Source organism: Furipterus horrens, unplaced genomic scaffold (genome assembly GCF_987537825.1).
Source record: "Furipterus horrens unplaced genomic scaffold, mFurHor1.1.pri manual_scaffold_10, whole genome shotgun sequence".
NCBI lineage: Eukaryota > Metazoa > Chordata > Mammalia > Chiroptera > Furipteridae > Furipterus > Furipterus horrens.
Genome location: NW_028327180.1, coordinates 36417721 through 36444498, shown reverse-complemented (window position 1 = coordinate 36444498; position 26778 = coordinate 36417721). Strand labels below are relative to the sequence as shown.

Genomic DNA, 26778 nt, shown 5'->3' with positions numbered 1-26778 from the left:
CACGACCAAGGGAAGGCCTCTCGCTACCTGCAGCCTCCAGGATTCTGGGGGCAGCAGGGAGACCAAGGGCCAAAAGCTCAGTCCCTGCCAGAACATCTCTCCTGACCTCCCCTACTCTGCCCTGGACATACAGGGAAGATGTAGAACGTGGATGCAGCCTGGGATGAGAAGCCTGGTGCAGGTCCAAGCCTTGCCCTGCACCAAGTGTCTGGCTTGCGCAGCTCACTTCCCTCCCTGGCATCAGCCTTACCACCTGTGATCCAGTCATTCCCAACCTGATGTATGTCATCCTTCCTGTTAAAATAACCATTCCTGTCCCTTTGCCCCACTGCTTGTTCTGATCAACAGTCTCAGGGGAGGCCACCTGTAACGGTCTTCCCCTGAGGGGTCACCACCAGACTGGAAACCTCAGACTGTATCATCTCAGAAACCCACTCCAACCTAAACCCTACATTGTTCAGGTCACTGGAGCTGGTTCACATGGGTAATTCATTAGCACCTCACCGAAGAGGCTATTGAGGAGGGACTAGAGAGCCAAAATGACTTACTTCTTAAGGTCACAGCTACTGGGTAGGGAAGGGATGGAAACCAGAACCCAGATCTCCTGCCTATGTCAGTCCGGTCACAGACTGGGAGTCTTGAACAGCAGACATTTGTATCTCACAGTTCTGGAGGCTGAAAGTCAAAGATCAACGTGTTGGCAGGGTTGGTTTCTTCCGAGGACTCTTTTTGCTTACACAGGGCTGCCTTCTCGTGATCTTTTCTCTGCAAACAGCTGGTGTCTGTGTGTGTCCAAGTTTTCTCTTCTTGGATTAGGACCCTCCCTAACAGTTCCATTTTACCTTTAATCACCACTTTAAAGGTCGCATCACTAAATGCAGTCCCATTCTGAGATCCTGGGGTTTAGGGCTTCAGCATCGGATGTCTATAACCCAGCCTCCTGGGTTGTGTTCTTCCCTCTGCTCTGCATGCCTCTCGCAGGGTGGCCTCTCCCTCCCCAGTTACGCACTTAGCCCTGCTCCCCACCTTTGTGAGCCCAGCTGTATATACTCAGTGTACTGTGTCCATCCATGTCTGGTTCAGTATTTGTTCCTATGACCTGTTTGTTCCCAGAAGGGCCATGGGCTGCTGCAGAAAGCAGGGAAGCCTGTGTTCTGGATTCTTTATTCCCCTGACCTGGCGCACAGCCATTTTCAATTAGGCTCTTGACAAATGATGGTGATGTGATGGCGATGTTGACAGCCCAGAATAGAACCCGTGAGTGGGAGGTTAGGCTGCTCAGCTGATGCTGTGGGGACCAAGGGGGTTGTGGTTGCCACCTCAACTCAAGGTTGAGCAGAGACCACAGTTCTGACTGAGCATTGAGCAGGAGCCATCTCTGTGACTGCAAGGCCATGGGAGAAGGTACAGGGGTGTGTGACCTTCAGTGCCCATATGCAGCTCTAAAATCCTAAGAACCTAAGTATCGACCCAGGAAGCTGAGAGCTTCAGGGCAGGCTCTGGCCAGGCAAGTCTGGGCAGGCCCTGGAGTATGACTGCTCTCTCAGTCCACTGCTGGGGGGTTACGTGGCCCCTGGATGTGTCTGCCATCACTGATGGCAGTGTCGTCGTCGTCGGCAGCTGTCCGTCTCGAGAGACGATGGTGTAGCTTCTTAAGAGTCTATCTGCACCGCCGAGAATGGCTGTGCAGTCCGACTCGGGAGTGACACGGTATCTGTCTCCTCCCGTGTTGAATCGACATCTTGCGATGACGCTGAAGCTACAGGGCCTGGGCAGGGTGATATGGAGGGTCTGCTGTTGCCCATGCAGCAGACCCCCCCTCTCTTCGCAGCTGAAGGGTCCAAGGGAAAGACAGAGTCAATACAGCTTGGGTTCAGGTGCGCCGCAGGAGTTGCCGGTGTTGACTACAACATCAAACCGCTTTAGGGACTCCGGCTCCGGATTTTCTGTGGGGGTTTACTCCCTTAGCCTTTCCCCTGAAGAGGTATGCCGCAAGGCAGCGGAGGTTTTTTGGAGTCAGAGTTTTCCTTCTCTGATGTACCCTGACTGGAAGATCGAACCAGCGACACTTAGCTCGCAGGCCGACGCTCAATCCACTGAGCTAAACCAGCCAGGGTTGATGGCAGTGTAGCCCATACAAAATTATTACTATAGACGTCTGGAGGTTGAGCGGCTGATGTGTAGAGCGGCTGATGGTCCTGGTATGGAATGATCTGTGCCTTTCTGAGCCAGGGTCCCCTCACCTATAAAGGGGCCAACAACACCTCCAGAGAGAGGGGGAAGGAGAAAGGGCAAGTGCTGTGTGAGCTTGTCACATGTTACTGCATGTGTAATGGGAGAGTGTATCTGCTTTAGACTGCCATTAAAAGGTAGGTAGACTCCCTTTCTGGGGAGGAGAGCACATTGGCTCAGGCTGAAGAAGCATCTCCCAATAAGCCAGTCTACCGTGGGCAGAGCAGGAAGGTGTTGGATGCAGGTGTGGAAGGTTCCAGAAGACAGAAGCCTCCTCCCCTGTTTGACTCTATATCTGGTTGGCATCATAGTTAGGCCACAGGGGTCACCCGAACTCCAGCACGTGCCAGTGGATTTACTTTGGGTGAGCTGGGCCTTCTGATAAGGACCCAGGTCCTTTAGTTATGTGGTTACACGCCACCAAAGGGTCCCGCTCTGGTCCCCACAGTGAGGATTTCCGCTTTGATGACTCTGACCTCAGTTTTCTCTAAACGAAGGAAGTAAAAACATAATTTATTAGTCCCTTCAGCTCTGGTTCTCACCATCTGTGACTTTATAATGTTAGCTGTTGTGTTTTCTCACTTATCTATATTCTACCTCTGTTTTCTTTCCTTCCTAACTACTTCCCCATCCCCTACAATTCCTTTCTCACAGCCCTCATGCCTCTCTCAGGACCCAGGGCCTCTCAGGGCTCATGATTTTAGCTCCCAGAATTTTATTTTATTTATTTGTTTATTTACTTTAAAAAATATTTTACTTATTTGTTTTTAGAGAGAGGGGAAAAGAGAAAGAGAGGGAGAGAAACATCAATGTGCGGTTACCTCTCATGTGACCCCAACTAGGGACCTGGTGTGCAACCCAGTCATGTGCCCTGACTGGGAATCGAACCAACAACACTTGGTTTGCAGACCAGTGCTCAATCCACTGAGCCACACCAGCCAGGGCCTAGCTCACAGAATTTTAAATACAAGAGGGGACTTTGAGAAGCAGCTGATCTGTTCTAGTAGCTTTAACCTGAAATTTAGGGCCACTGAAAGGCGTTTTGGGGGGTTCTGCAAAACTTGAAGCATTTTCAGCGAAACATGGAGAATTAAACCACCTCAGGAACCCGCTTATCACTTTGAACAGTTTGAAATATTCATGCTTAAGACGTTGTTGCAAACACGTTCTTCTCACTTAATCCTTCACATTCTCCATGAGAAAACTTAGGCCCCGACAGGTGAAGTGACTTGGCCAAGTTATCTAAGTATCTTTCTGACATTGAACTTGGATGTGATTCAAAAGAAAATTCTCAGTCCATAGAAGGAGAGAAGTCATAGGCCTGGTTCCTCTGGGGGCTCTTGAAAACTTGGATGTAACCCCCACTCTGCCCTCTCACCCATTTCTACTGGACCCTTCTTGCTCACCCCCCTTAGCCCTTCTGCAGCCGCAGGGTGCTTTCTGGGTCCTGCTATGCTCTCTCCCCCTCCTGCCTGTCTGCGGTGAAGTTGTGGAAAAATGGGTTACTGTTAGGTTTTTTTTTTTTTTTCAGACTTCCTGTGTGCTTCAGAAACCTCAATGAAAGAAGAGCTAAAGTAAAAAGGGCCAAGGACCGTTATGCCAAACATAGGCTTACTGTATATCCGACAGGGGGAGAAGCTGGATTCATGATTTTTATAGAACTAAAGCCCAGGACTCTGATACCCGCCATGCCCCCCCCACCCCCCCCCCCACTTCCCTGCCTGGCTGCCGGGGAATATAAGTACTTAGGGCTGAAGGTAGGTAGTGGAGTCTGGGTCAAATGTATCTGTAGAGATGGCCAAAGTGGTTCTTGAGGAGTATTTGTCATTGAAACCAAACCCAGCAAAAGGAAAACTTAATGACCTCTCTACCACAGCCATTTGAATGTTCTGTGTTCCTTTTCTGCATACAACCCAGTTGTAACCATGGGAGCATATTTGTGTAGCAAGTATGCATGTAATCTTTGGAGTTTTTATATTACTTTAATTTCATGTGCCTAAGGAGTCTCCTTATCAATTACCTTTAGGACTGACAGGAATTAATTTATGAGGGGAGTTCTGTACCTGAGTGAGAAGGACAGAATTATTCAGAAACACCATGCTTTTCTTTTCTTTTCTTCTCCTTTCTTTTTCCTTCCTTCCTTCCTTCCTTCCCCTCCCTCCCATGTTCTTTCTTTCTATTTTTCTTTTCATGGAACATTGCAGAACTATCTGCCCATAACCTCTCATTCTCAGGGCTTCCTAATCAAATTGTGGCCCACAGTGGTCCCTCAGGATCAGTTCTTTCCTGGCCTGGCTTTGGGTGCCTGACCTTGGGTCTGTGATGAGACCTTCCTCTTCCATAGCTCTTTTCAAAGAATAAGTAATTTTGCCACTTTTCAGGCTCAGGAGATTTTGGGTTGGATTTTCCCTTTAGATTTTGTTTTTCTAACCAGGAAAGAAAAAAAAAACCCTACCGCAGCTTGAGTAGTGGTTGGGAAGATTTTGAGAGAAGAAGCATGAGCTGGGGAATTACTTGCTGCTGCACTCAGGGTTACCCTACGTCGGAACTACCATGGCTGGAGTTGTAAACAACCAGAGTTCCCCCAAATTTTCTGATTTTCTGAGCTCTGAATAACTGAAACTACCTGTTGTTTTTTTCTTCTCTATTTCCCCATAATGGGCTTTGGTAACATCAAAAAATTAAAACAGAAACCACTACTGTGCTGTGAAATCAGAAACTCAAAGATACCCAGGAAGGCCCTGAATTTAAAAACTGAAACTCACCGACAAGGGTCACTACCCCGAGTATTTGTCAGCCAGCACCCTGGGGGTGGGAGGCCTGGGTTCCAGCTCAGAGTCCTCACATTTCAGGCTCTGAAATCCAGTACTCACCAGTGAGACAAGGGCTGACCCAGCTGCTCTCTACCCTCCCTGGTTGTGTATCAGAATTAACTGGGTGTTATTGAGAAACACAGAGGGCTGGGCCCCAGGTCCTGAGCTCTCCATTCATTAGGGTGGGACTGAAGCTTGAGATATGTCCATATACATATGTATACAGTGTTTAAAAAATTATTCAGACACATTAAGAAAACAGTAAAGCAGACTTTATTGGGGGACTGCTACAATGGGGTTTTGCAGTAGGGGGAAGAAATTTAAGTAAAATAAGGGAAAGTGGGGATTTATAGCTAAGGAGTAGGGTGGATGAAAAATTACTAAGATGGTAGGGTAATTCTTTTCTAAATTGACCTAACCAGATTCTTGCTGAAGGCAGGCCAGGGTAATCAAATATTCCCTAGGAGATAGGGCTGGTGTGTGTGTGTGTGTGTGTGTGTGTGTGTGTGTGTGTGTGTGTGTGTGTGTGTGTGTCTGTGTGTGTGTGTGTGTGTGTAGGTGAGAAATCTGATCAGATAGCAATTGTATTATACTTAGGTATAGAAGGTGGGGAATTCTGGCTAAACCCACTGAGAAGGATTCATGCTAAATCTGGACTCTATAAGAACAGAGGCAGAAGCTGAGGTTTGGGTCTATTTGAGCAGAGGAGTCTGATTGAAATTTGGTCAAGGAGAGAAGCTTTGTCAATACCTATATGGACACATGCATGCAGCCAAGGTGTAGAGGCCATGGGACCAAGTGCTGTTTGAGGGGATGTTTCAGATCCGACAGTCCATTCTTCTCTTCATGAGAACCCAGAGCCCTGGGGTCTATGGACAAAGGCTGCCTTTCATGGGCAGTCCCAGACTCTAGATTATTGCAGGGTGTAGCAGTCACGACCGCACCTGGAGCCCCTCGGACTTTGTTTGAAGCATGGGTCTGCTCTCTACTTGCTGTGTGACCTACCGGAAGTCTCTTTGCTCAGCCTCAGTTGCCTAATCTGTGAGATGGGTGGTAACATTACCTACTTTGTAGGTTTGTTATTAGGATTGAATGGGCTCATCATGCATGAGAAGTGCTGGCCCAGGGTTGGTCTAGGGAAGAGCTCTGTGTTAACTGCTGTTAGCTCTCAGAAGTGAGCCCTTTGACAGGCATGCAGGACAGGAGGAAGGAGGAGAACATATGTTCAGGATCTCAGAGATGGAGGGGAAATCAAGTCACAGTGGGGCAAGGACCCCACCCCACCCCAGGCATTGCCAGTCCCTCTGCTCTCTTGGAAGATGGCCTGGAGTTGAGATAAATTTCTATAGTCCCAGGGTTCTCTTAGCAGATTTCATTGCAATAGCTTTCTATCCTATTCACTCTAATCCTGATTTTGGATAAGATTCAGAAATCTAAATTTCAGGATCATATTGGCTCTCTAGTCTAGCTTTGGGGTAAGAAAACTGGCTAGTCTCTGGGCTACGTGGAGAATCCAGAAAGTAAGACTGCATCGGAGGAGGAGCGAGAAGTAGAGAACAGAAATAGGGCTGGCTTCTATCTTTGTGGAAGCCACTTAAAAATATATATAACAGTATAACCAATATAATAGTAAAAGAACTTAAGATCTCTTAATTGCATGTAATTCTAAATATAGAATCATTTTTATGTAGTTATAATCACTAGGTTAACTCCATTCTCTTTTAACATTTTTATATAACATTTTCATGTATTATCACTGCTCATATTGTTATCAGAGAGTTTATCATTATTGATATTGCTTAGAATGGTTCCTGAGCACTTTGTTCTGAACTTACTATTTAATTTTACTATGAACATCTACGTGCAAGTGATCCATACCCACCTCTTTAGATATGTGGGGGAATTTCCCAAAGTTGGGAGACCTGGTCAACACGTTTGAGTTGTTACATATTCAACTAGCTTGCTCTTCAGAAAGCCAGTTCTGAATCAACTGGCCATTGTATCAGTTTCATTCCAGGTGCATAAACAAAAGATTTTATTATTTTTATCTTGGCATCTTGGCTTGTTTCAGAAGTTTGTACTGGTATCTGAAAGTTGTTTTCCATAGCATTTTTAACTGCTGAGGATTCTTCCATCTATTTTTAATTTTTCCCAAGTCTTTTTACACATAGGTGGCATCCTGTTTGCTTGATGGGGCATCTAAATTGCTGTTTTATCCAATTCATATTAAAAAGAAAGCTGATTGCTGCAGTGTACAGATGGGGACGGCATCATGTTTAATGGTTTTGATATCTGTTTACATAAAGCAAATTTGTAGTGTATACTGGATTTGCAAAGAGTAGCAGATTGGGGCTTGGCAGGTGGACAAGCTTGTTCAAGAGGATGGTTTAGCTGTTTTCAGGGTGGTAATAGATGAGGGAACAACACCTGCACCATTAGACATGGGTTTGTACTTTCTAGTAAAAAAATACTACTTGAGTTCGTTTCTTATTGTCATCTTTTCTGTTTATTAAATGTATCATAAAAGAACAATAAAATTCTATGTTGCCATCATTATTATGCATATTAATATATCAAAAAGTCAATATTTCTTTTAGTGCTGCATGTCTAGAAACTGCTGAGCTTATGCCTAAGTTTCTGTTTGAGCATAATTCTGGGGGCCATGTCAGGAAGGCAGTGTTCTAAGCATTCCTGTTTGGCACGGAAGTAACGTTGCTGTGTGGACACAGAGCCCAGGGGGTGGGCTCACTGGGGGAACTTGGGCTGGAGGCGGGGTCTGTTGGGCTCAGATGGGATATCTGAGATCTGGTCGTGCCTCCACCACTTAACAAAGGTGACCCTAGGCAAGCTGCTCAGTCACTTTTCCTCATCCTCCACGTGGAACTGACATCTGCCTTGGACATCAGCAAGATAACAAGGAGACCAACACTCAAGAAAGATACACAGTGTGCATTCTGCAGACAGAGACCCTCTTCCCTCCTGTCCGTTGCACTTTAAAAAAAATTTTTTTTGACTTGGATGAAGAAGTTGGGTCCATCTTTTGCATGGTGGTCCTACAACCATTTAAAACCAGCAATCTTGTCATCACTTTTCAAAACTCCCCTGTCCCTTGAGTTTTCAGGATCTATATCATGTGACAAAGTCCCCAGTCACAGAGGGCTCTGAATGTCCTTACTCTAGAACACATTCTCTCCAACCGTGAGGTCCTGGACTGGCAGTGCGTAGATGTGGTCATGTCTCTGCAGAGCCCCAGGGGAAACCACCATTTTTATTTTAAAGATATGCTGGTAACCCCAACACTGCATGAACTTTGGCAGCCATATCATAGTGACTAACTGAGTTTACGGTTAGCTTAAGCCCTATTTTAAAAAATACCCATGTCGTTGCTAAGCCACATCTTCCTCATCCCAGTCTGGGGAAGATTTAAAAAAAAAATCTTCATGACGAACTTCACATTCATCCCATTTCACAAGTTGTATTTTGTAACACTTGGCCTGGCTTGCTAGCCTGTATAGACTTGGGGAGCTCTTTGTGGTCTGTAGTGAAAGTCACAGTCTCTCCTAATCCTGTGCTCAACTTGGTGCTTCTTGTCTGATAACCACAAACTCCTTAATGCCAAATTAAAAGATGTGAACAAGGGCCTATTAAAACAACAGTCAGTCGTCAGCTTACTATGGACATTTGATCAGGAGCCATGTGGAGAGACCATCTGACCAGTTATGAACCCACCTCCTTATCATCTGGTTTCTCATTAACCTCCTAGGAAAATGGGGAAGAACTCAGTCAAATACCCAACTAAAGTGTTGATTCATCATGATACCAAGTTTCCCTGCTCAACAGCCAACTCTATAATGCACACAGTGAGGGAAATGAGATTCACTGGAGTTAAAGGCTGGGAGAGGGAAAAAAAGTTTGAGACCATGACTTGAAGTGGAGAGGTTGGAGAACAATTTAGTTTAGGGTTAAAAATGACAAAGAGTGTGGTTTTGAAAATTACAAGCTTTAGGAGATTGGGTAGTAACAGTAGATCCTTGGAGGGAGGAACACATCTTCAATTCTGTGCTTTCGTGCACCTTATATCTTGCTGTCTTTCAGTGAGGTTAACTCAAATGTAGCAATAATGGAAGAATTTATACCAGAGCGATTGGCAAATGCTACAAATCAAGTCACAATTCCCCTGGATTGCTGTGAAACATATTATGTCCTTCCCTAGAATTGCTCCTGCCGTCTCCTAGCTCATGCCTGTGCCTCTGCCTATGGCTAGAATTACGTATGTATTTTTTTAAATGAAAATCTGCTTCTCCACGGGGTAAAGGTCAAATTCTTTAGCATGTTGCCACTGTCTCATCTCATTTCCCAACAAGCCCTTATCACCTTCCTTGGCAGCCTTACATCAGGTCATTTGGTTTCCCCATCTTGCTGGGTCCCCTTTTCCTGAGTTCCCAGGGCTCCTACAAGTTCTCTTCTGAGCTCCTCTGGCACCGAGCTTAGACCTGTATCAGCCCATATTATGTTCAGGCTGTTTGTTTTCATCTTTTTCCTCTTTACTGGATTATGAGTCTCTGGTGGACAGGAACCTTCTTCTGTTTATCTTTGTATGCTCCGAGTCTGGCATGCCCCTTGCCCCGACATAGAAGGTAGGGTGGGGGAGGCATAGAGGAAAGGAGGAAGGCGGAAAGAGGGGAAGGGGAGAAGAAAAGCAAGGAAAGAGGAAAGCAAAGAGAGGAGGGAGGAGGGAGAGGGGGAAAGTGGAAGAAGGAAGGGAAGGGTTGGGGAGTGGCTGAGGGAGAGAGAAAGAAGAAAGGGTGAAAAATAGACCAGCCAAAATCACTCATGCACTGGCAAATAAGGAGTAAGGTGAGTGATTTTTCTGAAGGATGGGAGAAGCAGTAGAGGCCAGAGGTCACATAGGAACTGTGATCCCAGCTGCAGGGATCAAGTTCTTAAACTAGTGAGGAGGACAAAGGTTCCATGAACAAGGAAGGATGAGTAATATGTCCCTGTTTCTCCCCTCCTGCCCCCTGAAAACCAGCCCCAGGTCAGCTGACCTCAGGGTTGGCAGGTCCAGGCAAGAAAATGATCCCGAGTGGGTAATGTGTGCAAGGGGTGGTCGGCTGAAAGTGTGCTAGAGTCTCGCTGAGTGTTTTTGAATGACATTGGATTATAGCTGGCAATAATCACAGTTTTTCTGGTTCCTCCCCCTGCAAGGTAATGGGGAAGGGTACTTGAGAGGAGGGGAAGGGGTTAGCCAAATGATAGATCGGGCGGTTCCAGAACAGGGAGGATGCTGGTCCCATGGGAGCTGGGGACCAAAAGGGCTTGGGCAGGGGTGGACATGCTGCGTGGAGCCACTAGGGCTCAGCTTGTGCAGAAATGCAGTCCTGGCCCCCCAAGACTTCAGGGTCACTGCCAAGTAGTTAAGTGGCTGCTCTCAGCTCGCCTTTGCAGAGGAAAGGCAAGTGTTCCCCATTTTGTTGATGTGGAAACAGCAAGAGGAAGTGACTCAGAGATGGAGTGGAAATAAAGTGTGTCTTGTGACATTCTGGCTTCTGTGAGATCCAAAGGGCTGGTGTTTTGAAGTTGCTGTGAGGCTTCCTTCCACACATCTGTGGCGTCCTCGGGACAGACGATGGCCCTATGTGTGGGCAGCGGAGGAGGTGGAGGTGGGTAGGTGGATGGAGGAAGGCAGGTGTCAGAAAACTCGAGACAGAAGGGGCTGCCACAACTACCCGATCCTGGACTTACCAGGCCAGTTTAATTTTTTAAAAGTGAGAACTGGTATTGGGTTTCTGATTCTTTCTTCTGCCAAGTCACAGGCATTTAAAAAATGCATGTGCCAGGGAGTTGACACGAGTAATCTCTGATTCTCCAGAAATTTCTGTAGGATAAGTAATGTTAGCCTCAGACCTCAAGAGAGGAAACCGAGGCCTTGGGGGGTGACCTTGTCCAGATTACATAACCGTTAAGTGGCAGAACTTTCAATTCTGGAGACAATGCATTTTTAGCCTCAGGCTCCCAGTGTCCACTTTCATGTCTGGTTCCCCAAGAGGCCAAGCTTAACTGCCAATTTCCAAAGAATATTGTTGTCATTTTATTAGCTAACGGACTTTGGAAACCTGCCCCCAAACATGGAAAGATATAATGTTAGAATGAAAGACTGCCCTTCAAATGGAATACATTGAGCTTTATGGTGAATTCTCTACAGTGTCCTTATTTTTTTCATTTTGCCATGGACATGGGAAATACCATCAAAGGCCATGGCCCACATACCTACCGCTGTTTGGGAACTCTGACCCATATGGCCTGCTGTCTTAAGGCATCAGAGCTAGTCAGTAGCAGACCTGGGCACTAACTCCAAAGCATGATGGCAGGATAGCTATGACTCCAGCCCTTTTGTCTTTGGCAATTGACATTGAAGCTTGGCCTCTTGGGAAACCAGATGTGAGAGCAGATGCTGAGAATCTCAAAGGTAAAATACTGTCTTGAGGATTGAAAGTTATGCCCTGGATTTAAGGGAGAATGAAAAGGGGACAATTAGTCATAAAGGTGTCATGGGAGAAGGTGCACACACATCTGATTCATCGAATCTGAGTTTAAAACTCGTGCCCTCAGGGCGGCAATGCCACACCGGTCTGGAATGTTACTCCCCAAAGACTTCAGAGTTAGATAACTTGGTGGCCTTAAGTCCCTGCCACTTAATAATGGTGTGATCTGGACAGTCACCTTGCTAGGCCTCAGTTTCCTCTCTTAAGGTCTGAGGTTAACATTACAATCCTACAAAACTTCTCTAGAGACTTAGAGATTACTTACATACATTCACTGGCCTGCAGAATAACATAACCCTACAATATCTTCAAGTGCAAGATTGTACTTTTCTGGGATATTGACCCCTGTAACCCTGATATCTTCCCACGCCAGGGACACAGCCCTGGGTACAGTGACAAACCAGAGACTGATGGGACTCAAATTGTGCTTCAGTCCCACCTCCTTCAGGCAAGTGAATGTCTTACCATTCAGGAAGAGTGTCATTTATTTTCTTCCTGAAGACTTCAGGGATTGTATAGCCTTTCTTAGTACCCATTGCAAGTTTGGGCCAAGATGTTCTCACATAGCCAATCAAAACTTTTCCTGTTTTAATTTGTGCCTATTTCCTTGTGTTTGTTATTCTTTGACTGACTTAGGCCAATCTGGGGAGTTGGGAGGCAAGCCAGAGTCCATGATGGCTCAGAGCCTGGTTTTTGCTGGTGTGGCGGGATGCACTCTCTGACACTGCTTATTGGGTCTGGGACAGGCCAGGGTGCAGGGAGTAGGGATTGCCAGCCTGGAGGTCTAGGTCTGGAATGGAGAAAGGGGCAGGGCTTTTGGCTCACAAGTTCAGGTCAGAGGATTTTGTGATCACATGAGTAAGTCCTAGCTTGGGAGGGGGCTATGTTTTCTAAGCCAAGAGGACTTCAGGATTCTTCATGGACTGGGAATATTTAGTGCTGGGATTATCAATTTCTTCTTGCAGAGAGTTTGTGCCAAACTTGGCAGTATCAAGAGATACTACTTTCTTGAAAGAAAGAAAGGAAAGTGGGAAAAACTTTGAAGTTGGATTGGAATCTGCTTTGGGATCCAAGTTTGCTGTTCAAGAAGTGTGAATCCTGCACCAGATGGCCTAAACTTTCTTGAGTATGTTTTCTCATCTGGACATGGGTATAATCATCCCTGCCCATCTCCCAGGACAGCTGTGCAAAAAAAAAAAAAACCCAGAACAGAACGTGTGTTTGTTTTAAAGTTTTAAAACTGTAATTATTTTGGAAATAAATAGCCCAAAGTGACTGTTGCACAGAACTAAAGGCAGACCTGAGGAACTTGCATCAGGCTGAAGGTAAAGATGGATTCCGGGTGACTGACATGACGTGGCTGAATTATTTCAACTGGAGCTGTGTTGACCACCATGAACAATGGCTCCTGGATCAAGGGCCAGGGAAAACTGATGAGGATGAGAGGCTAGTGTCCTTCAGGCATGCTGGTGATGGCCAGCACATCACTCTGGGTGGGCTGTGCTTGGCTAGACATACAATATGAGCATTTCTCTTTGGTCAGGGCTGGGGTAGGGACGGCCTTCGAGTGGGCTAGACCCTGTGAAGGCTGGGCAGGGGGTCAACTATCATGCTGTGGTTTCTCAGCATTACATTTTTTTCTTAATAATTTATTTTAAATAATAGTTTTAGGGTCATAACAAAATTGAAAGAAAGGTATATGGATTTCCTACATCCCCCTAGCCCCCACAGCCAGACAGACTCTCCCACTATTGACATCCCCACCAGAGTGGTAGGTATGAACCTACCTCTATTGACATATCATAATGACCCAAAGTTCATTGTTTACATTGGAGTTGTACTCTTGGTGTTGTACATTTGTCCAAACTCATAGAATGTACAATTTAGATTATTCCATGACTTTTTATGGATTAATAGAGCATATTTCTTAACAGGGAATAATATTCCACTGTCTGGATGTACCACAGTTTATTTATCCATTTACCTACTGAAGGGCATCTCGGTTGCTTGTAAGTTTTCGCAATTATTATGAATAAAGCTGCTATAAACATCCATCTGCAGATTTTTGTGTGGACATAAGTTTCCACCTCCTTTGGGTAAATACCAAGAAGCATGGTTGCTGGGTGGTATGATAAGAGCATGTTTAGTTTTGTAAAAAGCCGCACAACTGTCTTTCAGAGTTTGCGCCAGCAATGAATGAGAGTTCCTGTTGCTCCACGTCCTTGTTACGTGTTTATATCTTCTTGGTTCCTCAAGTTTAGAAAAGCGCCACATTTCATTGCACTGTTGGCTGTAACTGCACAGGTTTAAAAACACTGTGTGTGGGGGGGGTCTAATACCTTTCCCTACCCAAGACTTTGCCCTCGCCTCTCTCCCAGGCCAATGTTCTTTCTAATCTCCTGCTCTATCTCTGCTCCCGTGTTCTGCCTTTCAGAGAGGGTTTATCTCCCTCACTCTTCTCTTCAGGAAATGATGCACATAATGTGTGCAAACAGGGCTTCTTAGATTGCACCAGTCAGATCTCTTGAATTTTACTGACATCTTATTTCTATGCGACTGTTCTCTCTTACACTCTTCCCTGGCATTTCACGGAGTCCCTGGAGGGTCTCCCATTGGCTCATTGGCACTAGCACCATTTGGTTGAAAAGGCTACCTGGGCCAGGAGGACATGTCCCAAATGGCACCCTCTATCCCTTTCATTGTGAATGCCTAGAAGCCACATGGTATAACCTGCAGACATGAATATAACGTTCTTCTTTCCAGCTCTGAGTTCATGTTCCCATCAGCCAACATGACAGGCACTGATTATGCCCCTGGTTTCCAAATGACCTCTGGAATGCAGACTCCCTGGCTTCCATTAGTAGGAACTAGTCCCTGGGGAACGATGCCTTTTGCCAATCCATTTTCTCCCTACCCCAGATACCTCTTTCACAAAGCTGCCTCATGGAGGCCCTGCCCTGCCTGAAAGCTAGTTCATACAAACAGAAGCCAGGGGTCATGGGACACCTAGCTCAGTAGACACAGCAGATCCTGAATCTGTGTGTGTTGTTGACTTACCTGTGTATCTCCTGTGCCTCTTTAGGTCTATATAGAATGTATACTCTTCAGGGGCAGGACACCCTTGCCTCATTTTCACATCCTGTAGCAGATCTGTCACTGTTCCCTCTGATAGTCCCTTGGGCCTGGTCATTTCTGTATCTTTCTGCTTCCTTCTCAGTGCTAGCACTTGCATCTTTGTGCCTGAAGATGTTCTCTGGCTCCTGAGTCCATGCTGCCCTTGTGCAGAACTGGCTGCAATGCTGGGAATGCTGACTGTAAGAAGTGGAATGTAAATGCCCAGACCCCTTCCTCCCTGGGAGGAGTGGCTTGCTCTATGGAATTACTGGGCAGTTGCCCAAGTGATGATAACTCAATTGATAACCTTCTTTTGGCCATTTTACCTCCCTGCTATACACTTTTCATTCCCCTAGTGGCTTTACTCTCAAGCCATTTCCTCTGAAGTCCCTATTGAGCGTCTGGGGAAACTTAAGTACATGTCCTTTACATAGCAGAGTATTGGCACTTAGGACATGCTTAGAAGATATTTGTTGAGAAATGAAGGATACTTCTAGAATATTCATATTAGTCTCTGTAATAAAACAAACTGGAAGTTCTTTTCTCCATCTGTCTTGTCCCAAATTCTGGCTGCCCTGTGGATTCAGGCTATTTATTGCTGGGCTCATTGTCTGCCTGATCCCAATGGAAAGGACATGCCCTGCTCCTTCCCTTGTCCTCACCGCCTCCTTTTCATGTCTCCTAATACACATTTTTTTTCCTCCAAAGAAAGCTAATGACTATGTGTGTGCATCTTCCTTTCTAGTACCCAGCACAGTGTGATGGAATGAACACAGACTTTGCTTCCACTTCTAAACTATTTGACTCCACATTTGTATTTTAACATTGCCAACTGCATCTTTTGTCCCTAACTTCTGGCCTAGGAATGTCCCCTTAAATGTCCCCCCAGTCTTTTGTTAGGAGGGAGACATCTTTCTGTAAGTACGAGTTCAGAATGAGAGCAAAGCTTAGTCTAGAATAGTGGTTCCTAATCCAGACAGAATGTTAGAAAAATCCTTGGAAACTTAAAAATACCAATTCCAGGCCTCCCCACAGACCAACTCAATGGTAATCTCTGAACATAGGGCCTGCATTTAGGATTTCTTAAAACCTTCCCAGAGGAGCTTAATGTGGAGTTAAGGTTGACATCATGCCTCTGGAGATAGAACGTCCGCTGCTTCCTTCCAGCACTCCTGCTTTAGACCAGTGAGGGGTAAACCCAACAGTGTTGTGTTGGGTCACAAGGACCAGCTTTGCTGAGATTCAGGGTGAACTAAATATTCCTAGGATTCTTATTGTCCATATAAGTGTCAACCAAACTGTCATCAGAACTAGGTGGGTCTTCTAGGGGCCTAGTCCAGCCCCCTCCCATTGACAGAAAGATCTCTCTATCTGGGCAGCTGGAGGAGAGATGCTCCTCTTGAATTCTCCTACATGCAGTGAATGATGTACTGTATGATGGGTTCCTTGGACTGAGGCTTCCTGCCCAGAGTGTTCAGGCTGGCAGCTTACAAAGCTGTCAGCTGTTAGCCTGGCCTCCTCTCCTCCAACCTGGGCCCTTTCCTGTCTTCTCCCTCCAGGCCACCCATTTTCCCATTCTGTTTCTTCTTAGTTTTTCCCCCTGTCCCTGCTTCTCCCCTACTATTTTCCACAGTCTTCTTTGCTTTTTCTGCTCAGCTGTGCCTTGGAAGCATGCTGTGGCCGCCTCCTCTCACAGCTTCGTTTGCAAAGTATGGGCCCCTTGCCTAGGAGCCAGTGTGGGAGGAGAAAAGGAATGGAGAGAAGGGGCTTCTGGAAGAGAGCGCTTACAGCCTGAGAGTTTGAGGTCTGGGTTTCATACCTGGATGTTTATGCAAAATGATCCTTTTTGCTTCAGCTTTCCCCAGTCAGTCAATCCCAGTGCCTTCTTTCAGAGAGGTTTCTGGGAATGGGAGAATGCGTTGTTTGCGTGGGTCTCAGCTTGGTGCATGCTGTCCCGGGGGGTGGGCGGGGGGAGGTGAGGCATGTGGGCCTACACGGACTTGCTTCAGACCTGTCCCTCTGCTGTCTCCACAGGACTGCGATGTGCTGGTCCTAGCTGCTGTCTGAGAGGATGTCTGGGGTGTCCGAGCCCCTGAGCCGAGTGAAGGTGGGCACGTTAGGTCGGCTGGAAGGCCCTCCAGAGCCCATGGTGGTGCCAGTAGATGTGGAAAAGGAAGACGTGCGGATCCTCAAGGTCTGCTTCTATGGCAACAGCTTCAACCCCGGAAAAAACTTCAAACTGGTTAAATGCACTGTGCAGACTGAGATCCAGGTGAGTGCGGCAGGCGGTGCCTGCTCTGTCTGTGTGTTTGTCTGTTTTTCCCTCTCCTTCCTGGGCAGCTGAGTGGCTCTCCTTCATCTTAGCAAGCTTCCCTGTACCCACCCCTGGGAGGGAGAAGTTCTCAGCCTGCAGAGCCAGGCTTCCTCTCAAGGAGTCTGCAGCCCACTTCACTAGTAGCCTGGGGGACAGATTTTATAGTTTTCGTTAGAACCCCAGATCATTTGCTTGGTCTTTGATTCAACTCATTTCAACTCCTTAAACACATATGACATTTGAATCTCTGTAAGAAATGTAAGAGTTTCCACCCTCAAAGAGTTTACGCTCTGGTGGAAATGGAATTAGAGAGATACACGGAATTGAAATAGAACAAAAATGGCATAAGACATGTGCTGGGTGCTTAGACCCAGGAGCTGGTGGGGGCATTTAGAGGATGATAATGAATTAGAGATGCCCTAGAACAGGTGAATGGTTGGCAGGCCCTTTCTGAGACAATACTTCAATTGGCTTATTCTCATCCAGCATCATGGAATCTGTTTTGCAAGTCCGAGTGCCCACTGCTATCAGGACACCTAGACACCAGGAAGCCAGTTCAGCTTAACCAAACATATAAGAACTTGTGATCAGAAACAGAGTTACAATACAGTGATTGACTTAAGTGGCTGCATTTATTGAACAATTACTATCTATAGCCTGGATCAATTCCTCTGTACATTATCTCACTGAATTTTCCCAATGACCCTGTGAGGTTAGATACAATGAAGACATCCCCATTTTACTGCCCAAAATATTCCTTTTTGATGATGCAAAAGAAAGCCAATTTGTTTCTCAAAACGTTGCTTCGTGGGATGGTAGTTTGAACAGAGGAAGCAGGGGACATTTGGGAAAACTAACCAGGTCTGGGAAAGTTGGATGGAGTATTTCCAGTCCTCTCATTACCCATTTTCCCCCAGTCCTAAGAGTCAGTATCCCCTAAACTCAGTGAGTATCTTTTCCGGTTGGTGCCAGCAGCACCCTCTGCATGTCTGTCTGCCTGGCTGCCTTCCATCTATTACAGCACATGACATGCTTCAACACACCAGAGTAATTGATTAGGTCACTGCCTTGGAGAGTTATCACTATTGATTATGGTTTGGTTATTCCTTCTGTTTCCTGTAACTTATTTGATTAGGGCCTTACTTGCTCATCTCATGGTCCCAGATATGCAGGTAAAATTGTGTACTTGGCGTGTGAGTTTGGACATCTTCTCCCAGGAGGACATTTCTATATCTCTTTAACCCTCTACCTCTTGAGTCTTCCTTGGGGTGTATCGTCTTTACAGATAACTGATGCCACTTGTTGTGGGTTTTACTGGAGTCACTTTCAGAAGCTGACCCGGCTTCCAAGTTTGGGGGCACCTCCCTGCCTTTTTGATGAAAACCAGAGAGTGTCTGGATGCCCAGATCAGGATATGTTCTGTGGAGTTAGTGAAAAGGGACCAACCTGAAGGACAGACATATTTGAAGTGGCAGCTCTGTGGAGAGCAGAGGGCTGTCCACGAGGAAGGAACAGCAAGAACAAAGGCAGGGAGGCTACTCAACAGTGAGTAGTTCGGTTAGGCTGGAGCATGGCTTATATTTAGGAAAGTGTCTAAAGTCAAGATGAGGAAGGAAAAGTTGCTGGCAGATAAGGGAGGGCCTAGAATATCAGGTTGAGAAATTTGGACTTGTTCAGGCATACATTTTTTAAGCAGGGGAGAGACTTTCCTGGAGCTGTCTGATGTCTTGCTGGATGTTTAAGGAAAAAAACACAACAGGCTACCAAAAGGGCAATGAGACCCGAGTTTAAGAAGAATGGCTAGCACCCAAGGCATTATCTGGAGGGGTATGATAGCAGAGGTGGAGAACAAAGAAAGATATGCTGGCTTTCTAGGAATTTATGCCCAAGCCTTCTGGTTTTTCCTGTTTCTAATCCTGCAAGCAAAATGTCACCTGTTTACTGCAAATGGCCATGGCTTTAAAGCCACCTAGAGCTTGAGCCAAATACTGCTTTCTGCTTATAGGTTATATGGCCTTAGACCTCGTCGTTGGCAGCCGTCCGTCTCGAGAGACGATGGTGTAGCTTCTTAAGAGTCTATCTGCACCGCCGAGAATGGCTGTGCAGTCCGACTCGGGAGTGACACGGTATCTGTCTCCTCCCGTGTTGAATCGACATCTTGCGATGACGCTGGAGTGTCCTCTCCAGTGAAGCTGAAGCTACAGAGCCTGGACAGGGTGATATGGAGGGTCTGCTGTTGCCCATGCAGCAGACCCCCCCTCTCTTCGCAGCTGAAGGGTCCAAGGGAAAGATGGAGTCAATACAGCTTGGCTTCAGGTGCGCTGCAGGAGTTGCCGGTGTTGACTACAACGTCAAACCGCCTTAGGGACTCTGGCTCCGGATTTTCTGTCGGGGTTCACTCCCTTAGCCTTTCCCCTGAAGAGGTATGCCGCAAGGCAGCGGAGGTTTTTTGGAGTCAGAGTTTTCCTTCTCTGATGTGCCCTGACTGGAAGATCGAACCAGCGACACTTAGCTCGCAGGCCGACGCTCAATCCACTGAGCCAAACCAGCCAGGGTAGGCCTTAGACCTAATGCTTAACCAACCTGGCTTCAGTCTCCTCATTGGATATCATGCCCATATGTGGCCTTGTTGTAAGGATTAGAGATGATAGATGAAAAGTGGCTATATATAGTAGGAGCTCAATCATTGGAAGCTATTGATTGTGTAAGTATTAGATTGTTACCCTGCTCAGGAAATCTCCAAGGGTTTCTAATTGCCCATAGAATAAAGTTCAAATGTTCTTCTTTTTTAAAAAAAATATGCTTTATTGATTATGCTGTTACAGTTGTTCCAATTTCTTTTCCCTTTGTTTCCCTCTACCCAGTGACCCCTGCCTCTCCAGTTGTCCCCCCCACCTTAGTCCATGCCCATTGGTTGTGCATATAGTTCTTCTCAACATCTTCCTGTCTACTCCACTCCCTCCTACTATGCTTCTTAATTCCTGTACCATCTCCCTCCCTTTTCCCCCTTCCCCCTCCCTCCTGACCTCCCCCCATAATGTTTCCCATACTTATAATTCTTTTCCCACTCTTGTTGCCTACTTAGTTTGCCTTTGTTTCGGTTCCCTAGCTTCTGTTGTTGGTTGTTGTGATACAGCTTTCATTTTAATGTTCATAGTTTTGATCCTCTTTCTTCTAAACAAGTCCCTTTAACATTTCATATAACAGTGGTTTGGATCTGATGAACTCCTCCAGTTTTACTTTGTCCTGGAAGCACTTTCTCTGTCCTTCTATTCTGAATGACAGCTTTGCTGGATAGAATAATCATGATTGTAGGTTTTTGCTTTTAATTACTTTGAATATTTCTTGCCAGTCCCTTCTTGCCTGCAGAGTTTCTTTTGAGAAATCAGCTGATAGTCTTATTGGAACCCCTTTGTACATGATTCTCTTCTTCTCTCTTGCTGCTTTTAAGATTCTCTCTTTATCCTTAATTTTTGACATTTTGATTATAATGTGTCTTGGTGTGGTTCTCTCTGGGTCCAGTTTTTTGGAACTCTCTGTGCTCCCTGGACCTGTAAGTCTATTTCCTTCCCCAAGTTAGGGAAGTTCTGCTTCATTATATTTTCACATAATTTTTCCATTTCTAGTTCTTCTTCTTCACCTTCTGGCAATTCTGTGATTTGGATGTTGGCCCGCGTATAGCTGTCCCATAGGTTTCTGATCCTCCCCTCATTTTCCTCACTTCTCATTTCCTCTTCCTGCACTGGTTGACTCTTCCTTCCCTGTGTTCCGATTTGTTGATTTGATCCCTGGTTTTCTTTCCCTCACCACTAGTTTCATATGTGTTTTTGTTCATTTCAGCAGGACTAGCCTTCATTCTTTCCCTGTCTTATTTAAGACCTTCTGTCAGGTCTGTAAGCATTTTTATAACCAAAGCTCTGAGCTGAGCCTCAGAAAGATTTCCTATCTGCTGCTTCATTAGATTAGATATTTGCTGTCTGGTCAGCTGTGTCACCAGGATCTCTATCATGATCTGTGCCATCCTGACAGTTTTGTGTTTCCCTTTGCTTCCTGGACAGGGCTGTCACAACTCCTATGCTATAGGGGGTGGAGCCCCATGCACTCATCACAACTGGGCAACCCTTCTCACCACACTGTGGCGTTTTATGTGAGGGTGGGGGTCCAAGATGGATTCCTGCTGTTCACTCTCCGCTGAGAGACCAGGAGCCTCCTCCTCCGTCCCCACCCCCTCTGAGCCTCACAGTCCAAGGCAATGGGGGTCTGCCTTCCCCGGCGCGAGCTGACAGTTCTGGTCTGCAGCTTGGGGTGTTCCTCAGGTGCTTTTCGCCTCCCCTTAAATATGGGTGTCTGTGCTTACTGCTGTCCCACCACCATCGCCACTGCTGCCACCACCAGCACAGCTTGTCCTCTCCGCCCCCGTTTCACCCCTCCTACCCGTCTGGATGAGCATCACTTCTTTATAACTTCATACGTTGGACTTCCATTTATTTTCTAGAACTTCTGGTTATTTCTGGTTTTGTGGTAGTTGTAGTCCTTCTTAGTTGTGAAGGGAAATGAAGCATGTCAGTCTAGGCCTCCATCTTGGCCGGAAGTCTCCTTTTTCTTTTTAAAGTATATTTACACTTGTCTCAATTTCTTTTCCATTTGCTCCACTCTTCCCAATATCTCCGTACCCTCCAGCAACCCTACCCCTCTTAGTTCATGTTCATGGGTCATGCATGTAAGTTCTTTGGCTTCACCCTACTCTATATTATTAACTTCCCCCCTGTCTATTTTATACCAACCAATTATGCTTCTTAGTCCCTGCACCATTTCCCCATTTCTCCCTGTTCTCCTCCCAGCTAATAACCCTGAAAGTGATCCCTACATCTATGATTCTGTTCCTGTTCTGGTTGTTTGCTTAAGTTGTTTTTGTTTTTGTTTTTTAGATTTAGTCATTGATAGTTGTGTGTTTGTTGTCATTTTAATGTTCATAGTGTTGATCTTCTTTTCCTTAAATAAGTTCCATTAACATTTTATATAATGATGGCTTGGTGATGATGAACTCCTTTAGCTTTACCTTGTCTGGGAAGCACTTTATCTGCCCTTCCATTCTAAATTATAGCTTTGCTGGATAGAGTAGTCTTGGTTGTAGGTCCTTGCTTTTCATCACATTGAATACATCCTGCCAGTCCCTTCTTGCCTGCAAAGTTTCTTTTGAGAAATCAGATGATAATCGTATAGGCACCCCTTTGTAGATAACTCTCTGCTTTTCTTACTGCGTTTAAGATTCTCTCTTTATCTTTAACCTTTGGCATTTTAATTATAATGTGTCTTGGTGTGGTTCTCTTTGGGTCCAACTTGTATGGGACTCTCTGTACTTCCTGGACTTGTATGTCTATTTCCTTCACCAAATTTGGGAAGTTCTCCTTCATTATTTTTTCACATAAGCTTTGATTTCTTGATCTTCCTCTTCTCCTTCTGGTACCCCTATGATTTGGATGTGGGCATGTTTAAAGTTGTCCCAGGGGTTCCTAAGCCTCCTCATTTTTTTCAATTCTTGTTTCTTCATTCTGTACTGGTTGACTGTTTTTTTTCTTCATTATGTTACAAATCATTGATTTGAACCCTGGTTTCCTTCTCTTCACCATTGGTTTTGTGTGGATTTTCCTTCATTTCACTTAACATAGCTTTCACTTCTTCCCTTATACTCAGGCATATCTATCAAGTCTGTGAGCATCTTTATCACCAGTGTTTTGAACTCTGCATCTATTAAGTTGGCTATCTCCTTGTTTGTTAGGTTGGCTATCTCCTTGTCACTTAGTTCTCCCATGGGAGCCTTGATCCATTCCCTCTTTTGGGTCATGTTTCTCTGTCTCCTCATTTTGACAGGCTCCTGTGCCTGTTTGCGTCTGTGCCCTAGGTAGAGCTTTTGCACCTGTTACGTTGTATGGGGTGGAGCCTTAGGTATTCATCAGTACAGGGCTACCTGTTTCACCACGTTGTGGTGCTGTGTGTGGAGGAGGTGAATGAGAGGGAACAATGCTGCTTGCTCAGCACTTCCCCCCTTTCCAGGCACTTATCCCACTTCTGTATGGGACTGGTGCCTCGCTAGCTATTGCCCTGGCCATTGTTCCCAGAGTGGGTGGGTCTGCAGAAATTCTAGGACTGTGGGCACGCTTTAAACAAGCAGACTCTACTGAGAGACCTGCAGTTTCTGCCTCTGTCCCACCCCCACTGGTTTGCACAGTCAGAAGCAATGAGGCTTTATTGTCCATGTCCCTGGAACCATGAGCTGTGTGGTCTGGTCTGGTCTGGTGCTGGCAGAGCTCCCCAGGTGTCCCTCCTGACTTTTTAAAATGTTTGACTATGCTTTCTGCTGGCCTGCCACTGCCACTGCCACCACTGTTGCCGCCACCACACTGTGTCCTCTCCACCCTGGCTCTGCCCCTACTACCTTTCTGGATGAGTATTTCTTCTTTATATCTTTGTTTGTTGGACTTCCATGCAGCTTGATTTTCTGGAATTTCTGGTTGTCTCTAGTTTTGAGGTAGTTGTAGTCCTTTTTAATTGTGGAGGGAGACGCAGTATGTCTGTCTAGGCCTCCATCTTGGCTGGAAGTGTCCAAATATTCCTCTTTTAATGTTTATCCACTTGTCTGTCATCTTTTCAAATAGAGAAGTAAGATGATCAGATTTGTGTTTTGAAGCAGTACGTAGCATCCTGCAAGATGCGAAGAAGAGGCGTTTCATGGAGAAAGGGTTTTATGGTCAAAGAAGTTTGAGAAATGCTTGGTTAAACAATTCTGAACAGATTTCTTTGTGGCAAGACTTATCAGAACCTTAAATATGAGGATATGAATGGTATATCACTAAAAAAAGGGCCACAGAGCGGATATTTTCTTAAGTAAGCCATTTCTTAATTGCCTAAGAAACCCTTCTTTAAAAGTTGGACCACTAATTCTCTGGAAAATCATTTAGGGTTTGTTTTTCCCTAAACTCTGACAGCAGTACAAAAATGGCAGGGGAGAGGAAAGCCTGATGAAGGGAGGTGGATTAGGAAGCTGTGGCTATAGTGCTGGTGGGAGATGATGAGGGCCTGAACTAGGGTAGTGGCATTGGGAACAAAGACAAGTCAACAGATGTGAGTGCATCTAAGGAGGCAGAATCAACAGAATTTGATGATTAACTAGATGCAGGGAGGGAAAGAAAGGTAGGATGACTCAAGCTTTTGCTTGGGCAGTTGAATGGATGTTCATACCATTCATTGAGCAAACACCAGAGAAAGAAAGGGAGTTCTGAGATTTCAGCTTCACATGTGTTGTGTTTATGAAACAGCCCCATGGAGGAAAGTGGGCCTGGAGCTGGGGAGGGAGAAAGGAGAGGAGAGGATTTAGGAGTCATTATGCAATGGATACCGTGTGAGTGGGTAGACTCAACCACAGAGAATGAGTAGACCAAGTGAAAAAGAGTTCCAGTTAGGAAACCTTGGGAAGTCACTTCAGAGGGGGCTGGTAGAGAAAGAGGAACAATTGAAGGAGAGGATGAATCATCCAAAGAAAGATAAAAAGAAACAAAAGAACAGGCAGGGGAAACAATGGCAGAAAAATCTTTGAGGAAAGTGTGGTTAGCAGTGTCAGAAAGATCAAGTCAGATAAGGCTAAAAATAGGTTCATTGGCTTCAGCAACAGGTGACATAATGACTTTTTGCTGGAAAGTTTCAGTGGAGAGATGGGGTAGAAGGCCTTGTGCAGTCAGTTAGAGAGTGGAGACAATGAGTATATCAACATTTCAGAGAGATTATGATCGTGAAGGGAAGGCAAGAGAAGGCAAGAGAACAGTCTTACCAGCAGAAGGGAAAACATACATGAAGGTCCTGAAGAGGAAAAGCACGAGACAGGCTTGAGGCTAAAGAATGGCCAAGGTTGGCTATTTAAACCACATTAATGACTTTCAATTTTACCCCATCTCTTGTGGAAAATCACTGATCTAGTTTAAGCATCTGAATGACATGATATTGCATTTTTAAAAGATCATGTGGGTTACATAATAGAAAATAGACTGGAGGAAGGCAAGAAGGAATGTGGGGAGATGTTAGGTGGCTATTGCAGTAATCCAGATGAGAGATGATGGTATCTTAGATTAGGATTATAGTCATGGTGATGATAATGTTGATGGTAATGATGGTGGTAGTGAAAATTATGTTTGTGATGATGTTGATGGTGATGGTTGCTATTATGGTGATGGTGGTGGTGATGACGATGATGATGATGATGATCGTGATGATGACGGTGATGATAATGGTGGTAATGCTGCCGCTGGAGTTCAAGGTGGTAGTGATGATGGTAGCAGCTAGCACTTTTGAAAGCACAACATATACATTACCCTATTGACTTCTCAAAAGAACCCTATGAAGCACATACTATGATTGTTTCCATTTTGTATAAGGACATAAGGCCCAGAGAGTTAAACAAATTGCTGGTAAGTGGCGGAGCCTATTTTCAAACCCAGTCAACCACCTCTGGAGCCTGTGCTCTTAATCACCATGTGTATGGAGAGAAGTAATTATAATGCAAAAAATTTAGGAGATGGAAATGAAAGGTTTTGCTGATGGACAGGAGCTGTCAAGACTGGGATACCTGGTTCAGGTGGCCAGGGTCCCACTCCCTAAAATGAAGAACACTTGAGGAGAAGCTAACTGGAGAATGGGGATTTCACAAGTTCAGTTTTGGACCCGTCAAGGGCAATTGAGATGCTCTAACGTTTTCATGTGGAAGTGTTGAAGAGATGGTTTGATACATGATCCTAGAGGAGAGGTGTGGGCTGAAGTTCGACATTTGCGGGTGGCCAGCCTCTGCATGGTGGTGGAAGCCATGGCTGTGGGTGAGATCATTAATGAAAGGGAACCGAGTGATTTCATCATCTGTTCCACAAGTAGTTGTTGAGTGTCCCATGTACCTGCCTCATGCTTGTTATGACCTGGGAAATATCATCACACCTGAAAACACAGATGTACTCCCTGCTTTCGTGGAGCTTCCAGGCCAAGGGGGAACCTGACATTGACTCACACTAATGAATGAAACTTTACAAGTAGAGGCAAGTTCTCTGACAGGAAGGATGGGGTTCTGTGAGGGTAGAGTACAAAAGATCTCTGCCCAAACGTCGAGGAACAGCTCTGCTACTCAGGGCCTGTTTGTGGACGTTGCATTCAGCCATGTAGGTCCAGACCCAGCGTCCCTGCCTGGGACTCTTCTAGAGTGGCCCCTCCCACCCTCTGCTTCCTAACCTCTTCTTGCGATTTCCTTCCCTAGCTGGGCTTTTTCCTTTGATGGATTTTTCTACTTTCAGCTCCATATCTTCTTTCACCACCCTCCCTGTGCTCAAAATGCTGCCAGCCCTTTCAAACTTGCCAAGCACTTATCCTTCTGTAAGAACACTCCTGAAGTCTCGGCACCCCCATATAGCTGTTTCTGGTCAAATAGGGGCAATCCAGAACGACCTTGGTGCAATGCATTGCTAACACATTTCCAAACCATAGTTACTCCCTGCATACTTGCTGAATTCATGTGTTTCTTTCTATTCTTCACTTCTTTCTATGCAAATATAATAGCCTCATGCAAATATAATGCTTTCTCTGTGCTGTTGAGAACTGTGTGACTAAGAGCTGACCCTTGTGCTTAGGACCCAGCAGACATTCGACAGGTGTTGCAGAGAACTGAGCAACGTGCTTGATTTTACTCTTCCTGATTTTCCATTTTCTTTGACATTCGTCAGAAATTGTG

At 45.6% G+C, this 26778-nt stretch overlaps 1 protein-coding gene across 1 annotated transcript in view; it reads left to right on the top strand.

Moving 5' to 3' along the window:
* Positions 1-26778, top strand: part of PTK2B (protein tyrosine kinase 2 beta) — a 117427-nt gene that overhangs the window by 43881 nt on the left and 46768 nt on the right. The window contains exon 2 of the mRNA XM_090289056.1: positions 16739-16976. Coding sequence (XP_090145182.1) covers positions 16776-16976 — 201 coding nt within the window. The 5' untranslated portion in view covers positions 16739-16775. The remainder of the gene's footprint in view (positions 1-16738; positions 16977-26778) is intronic.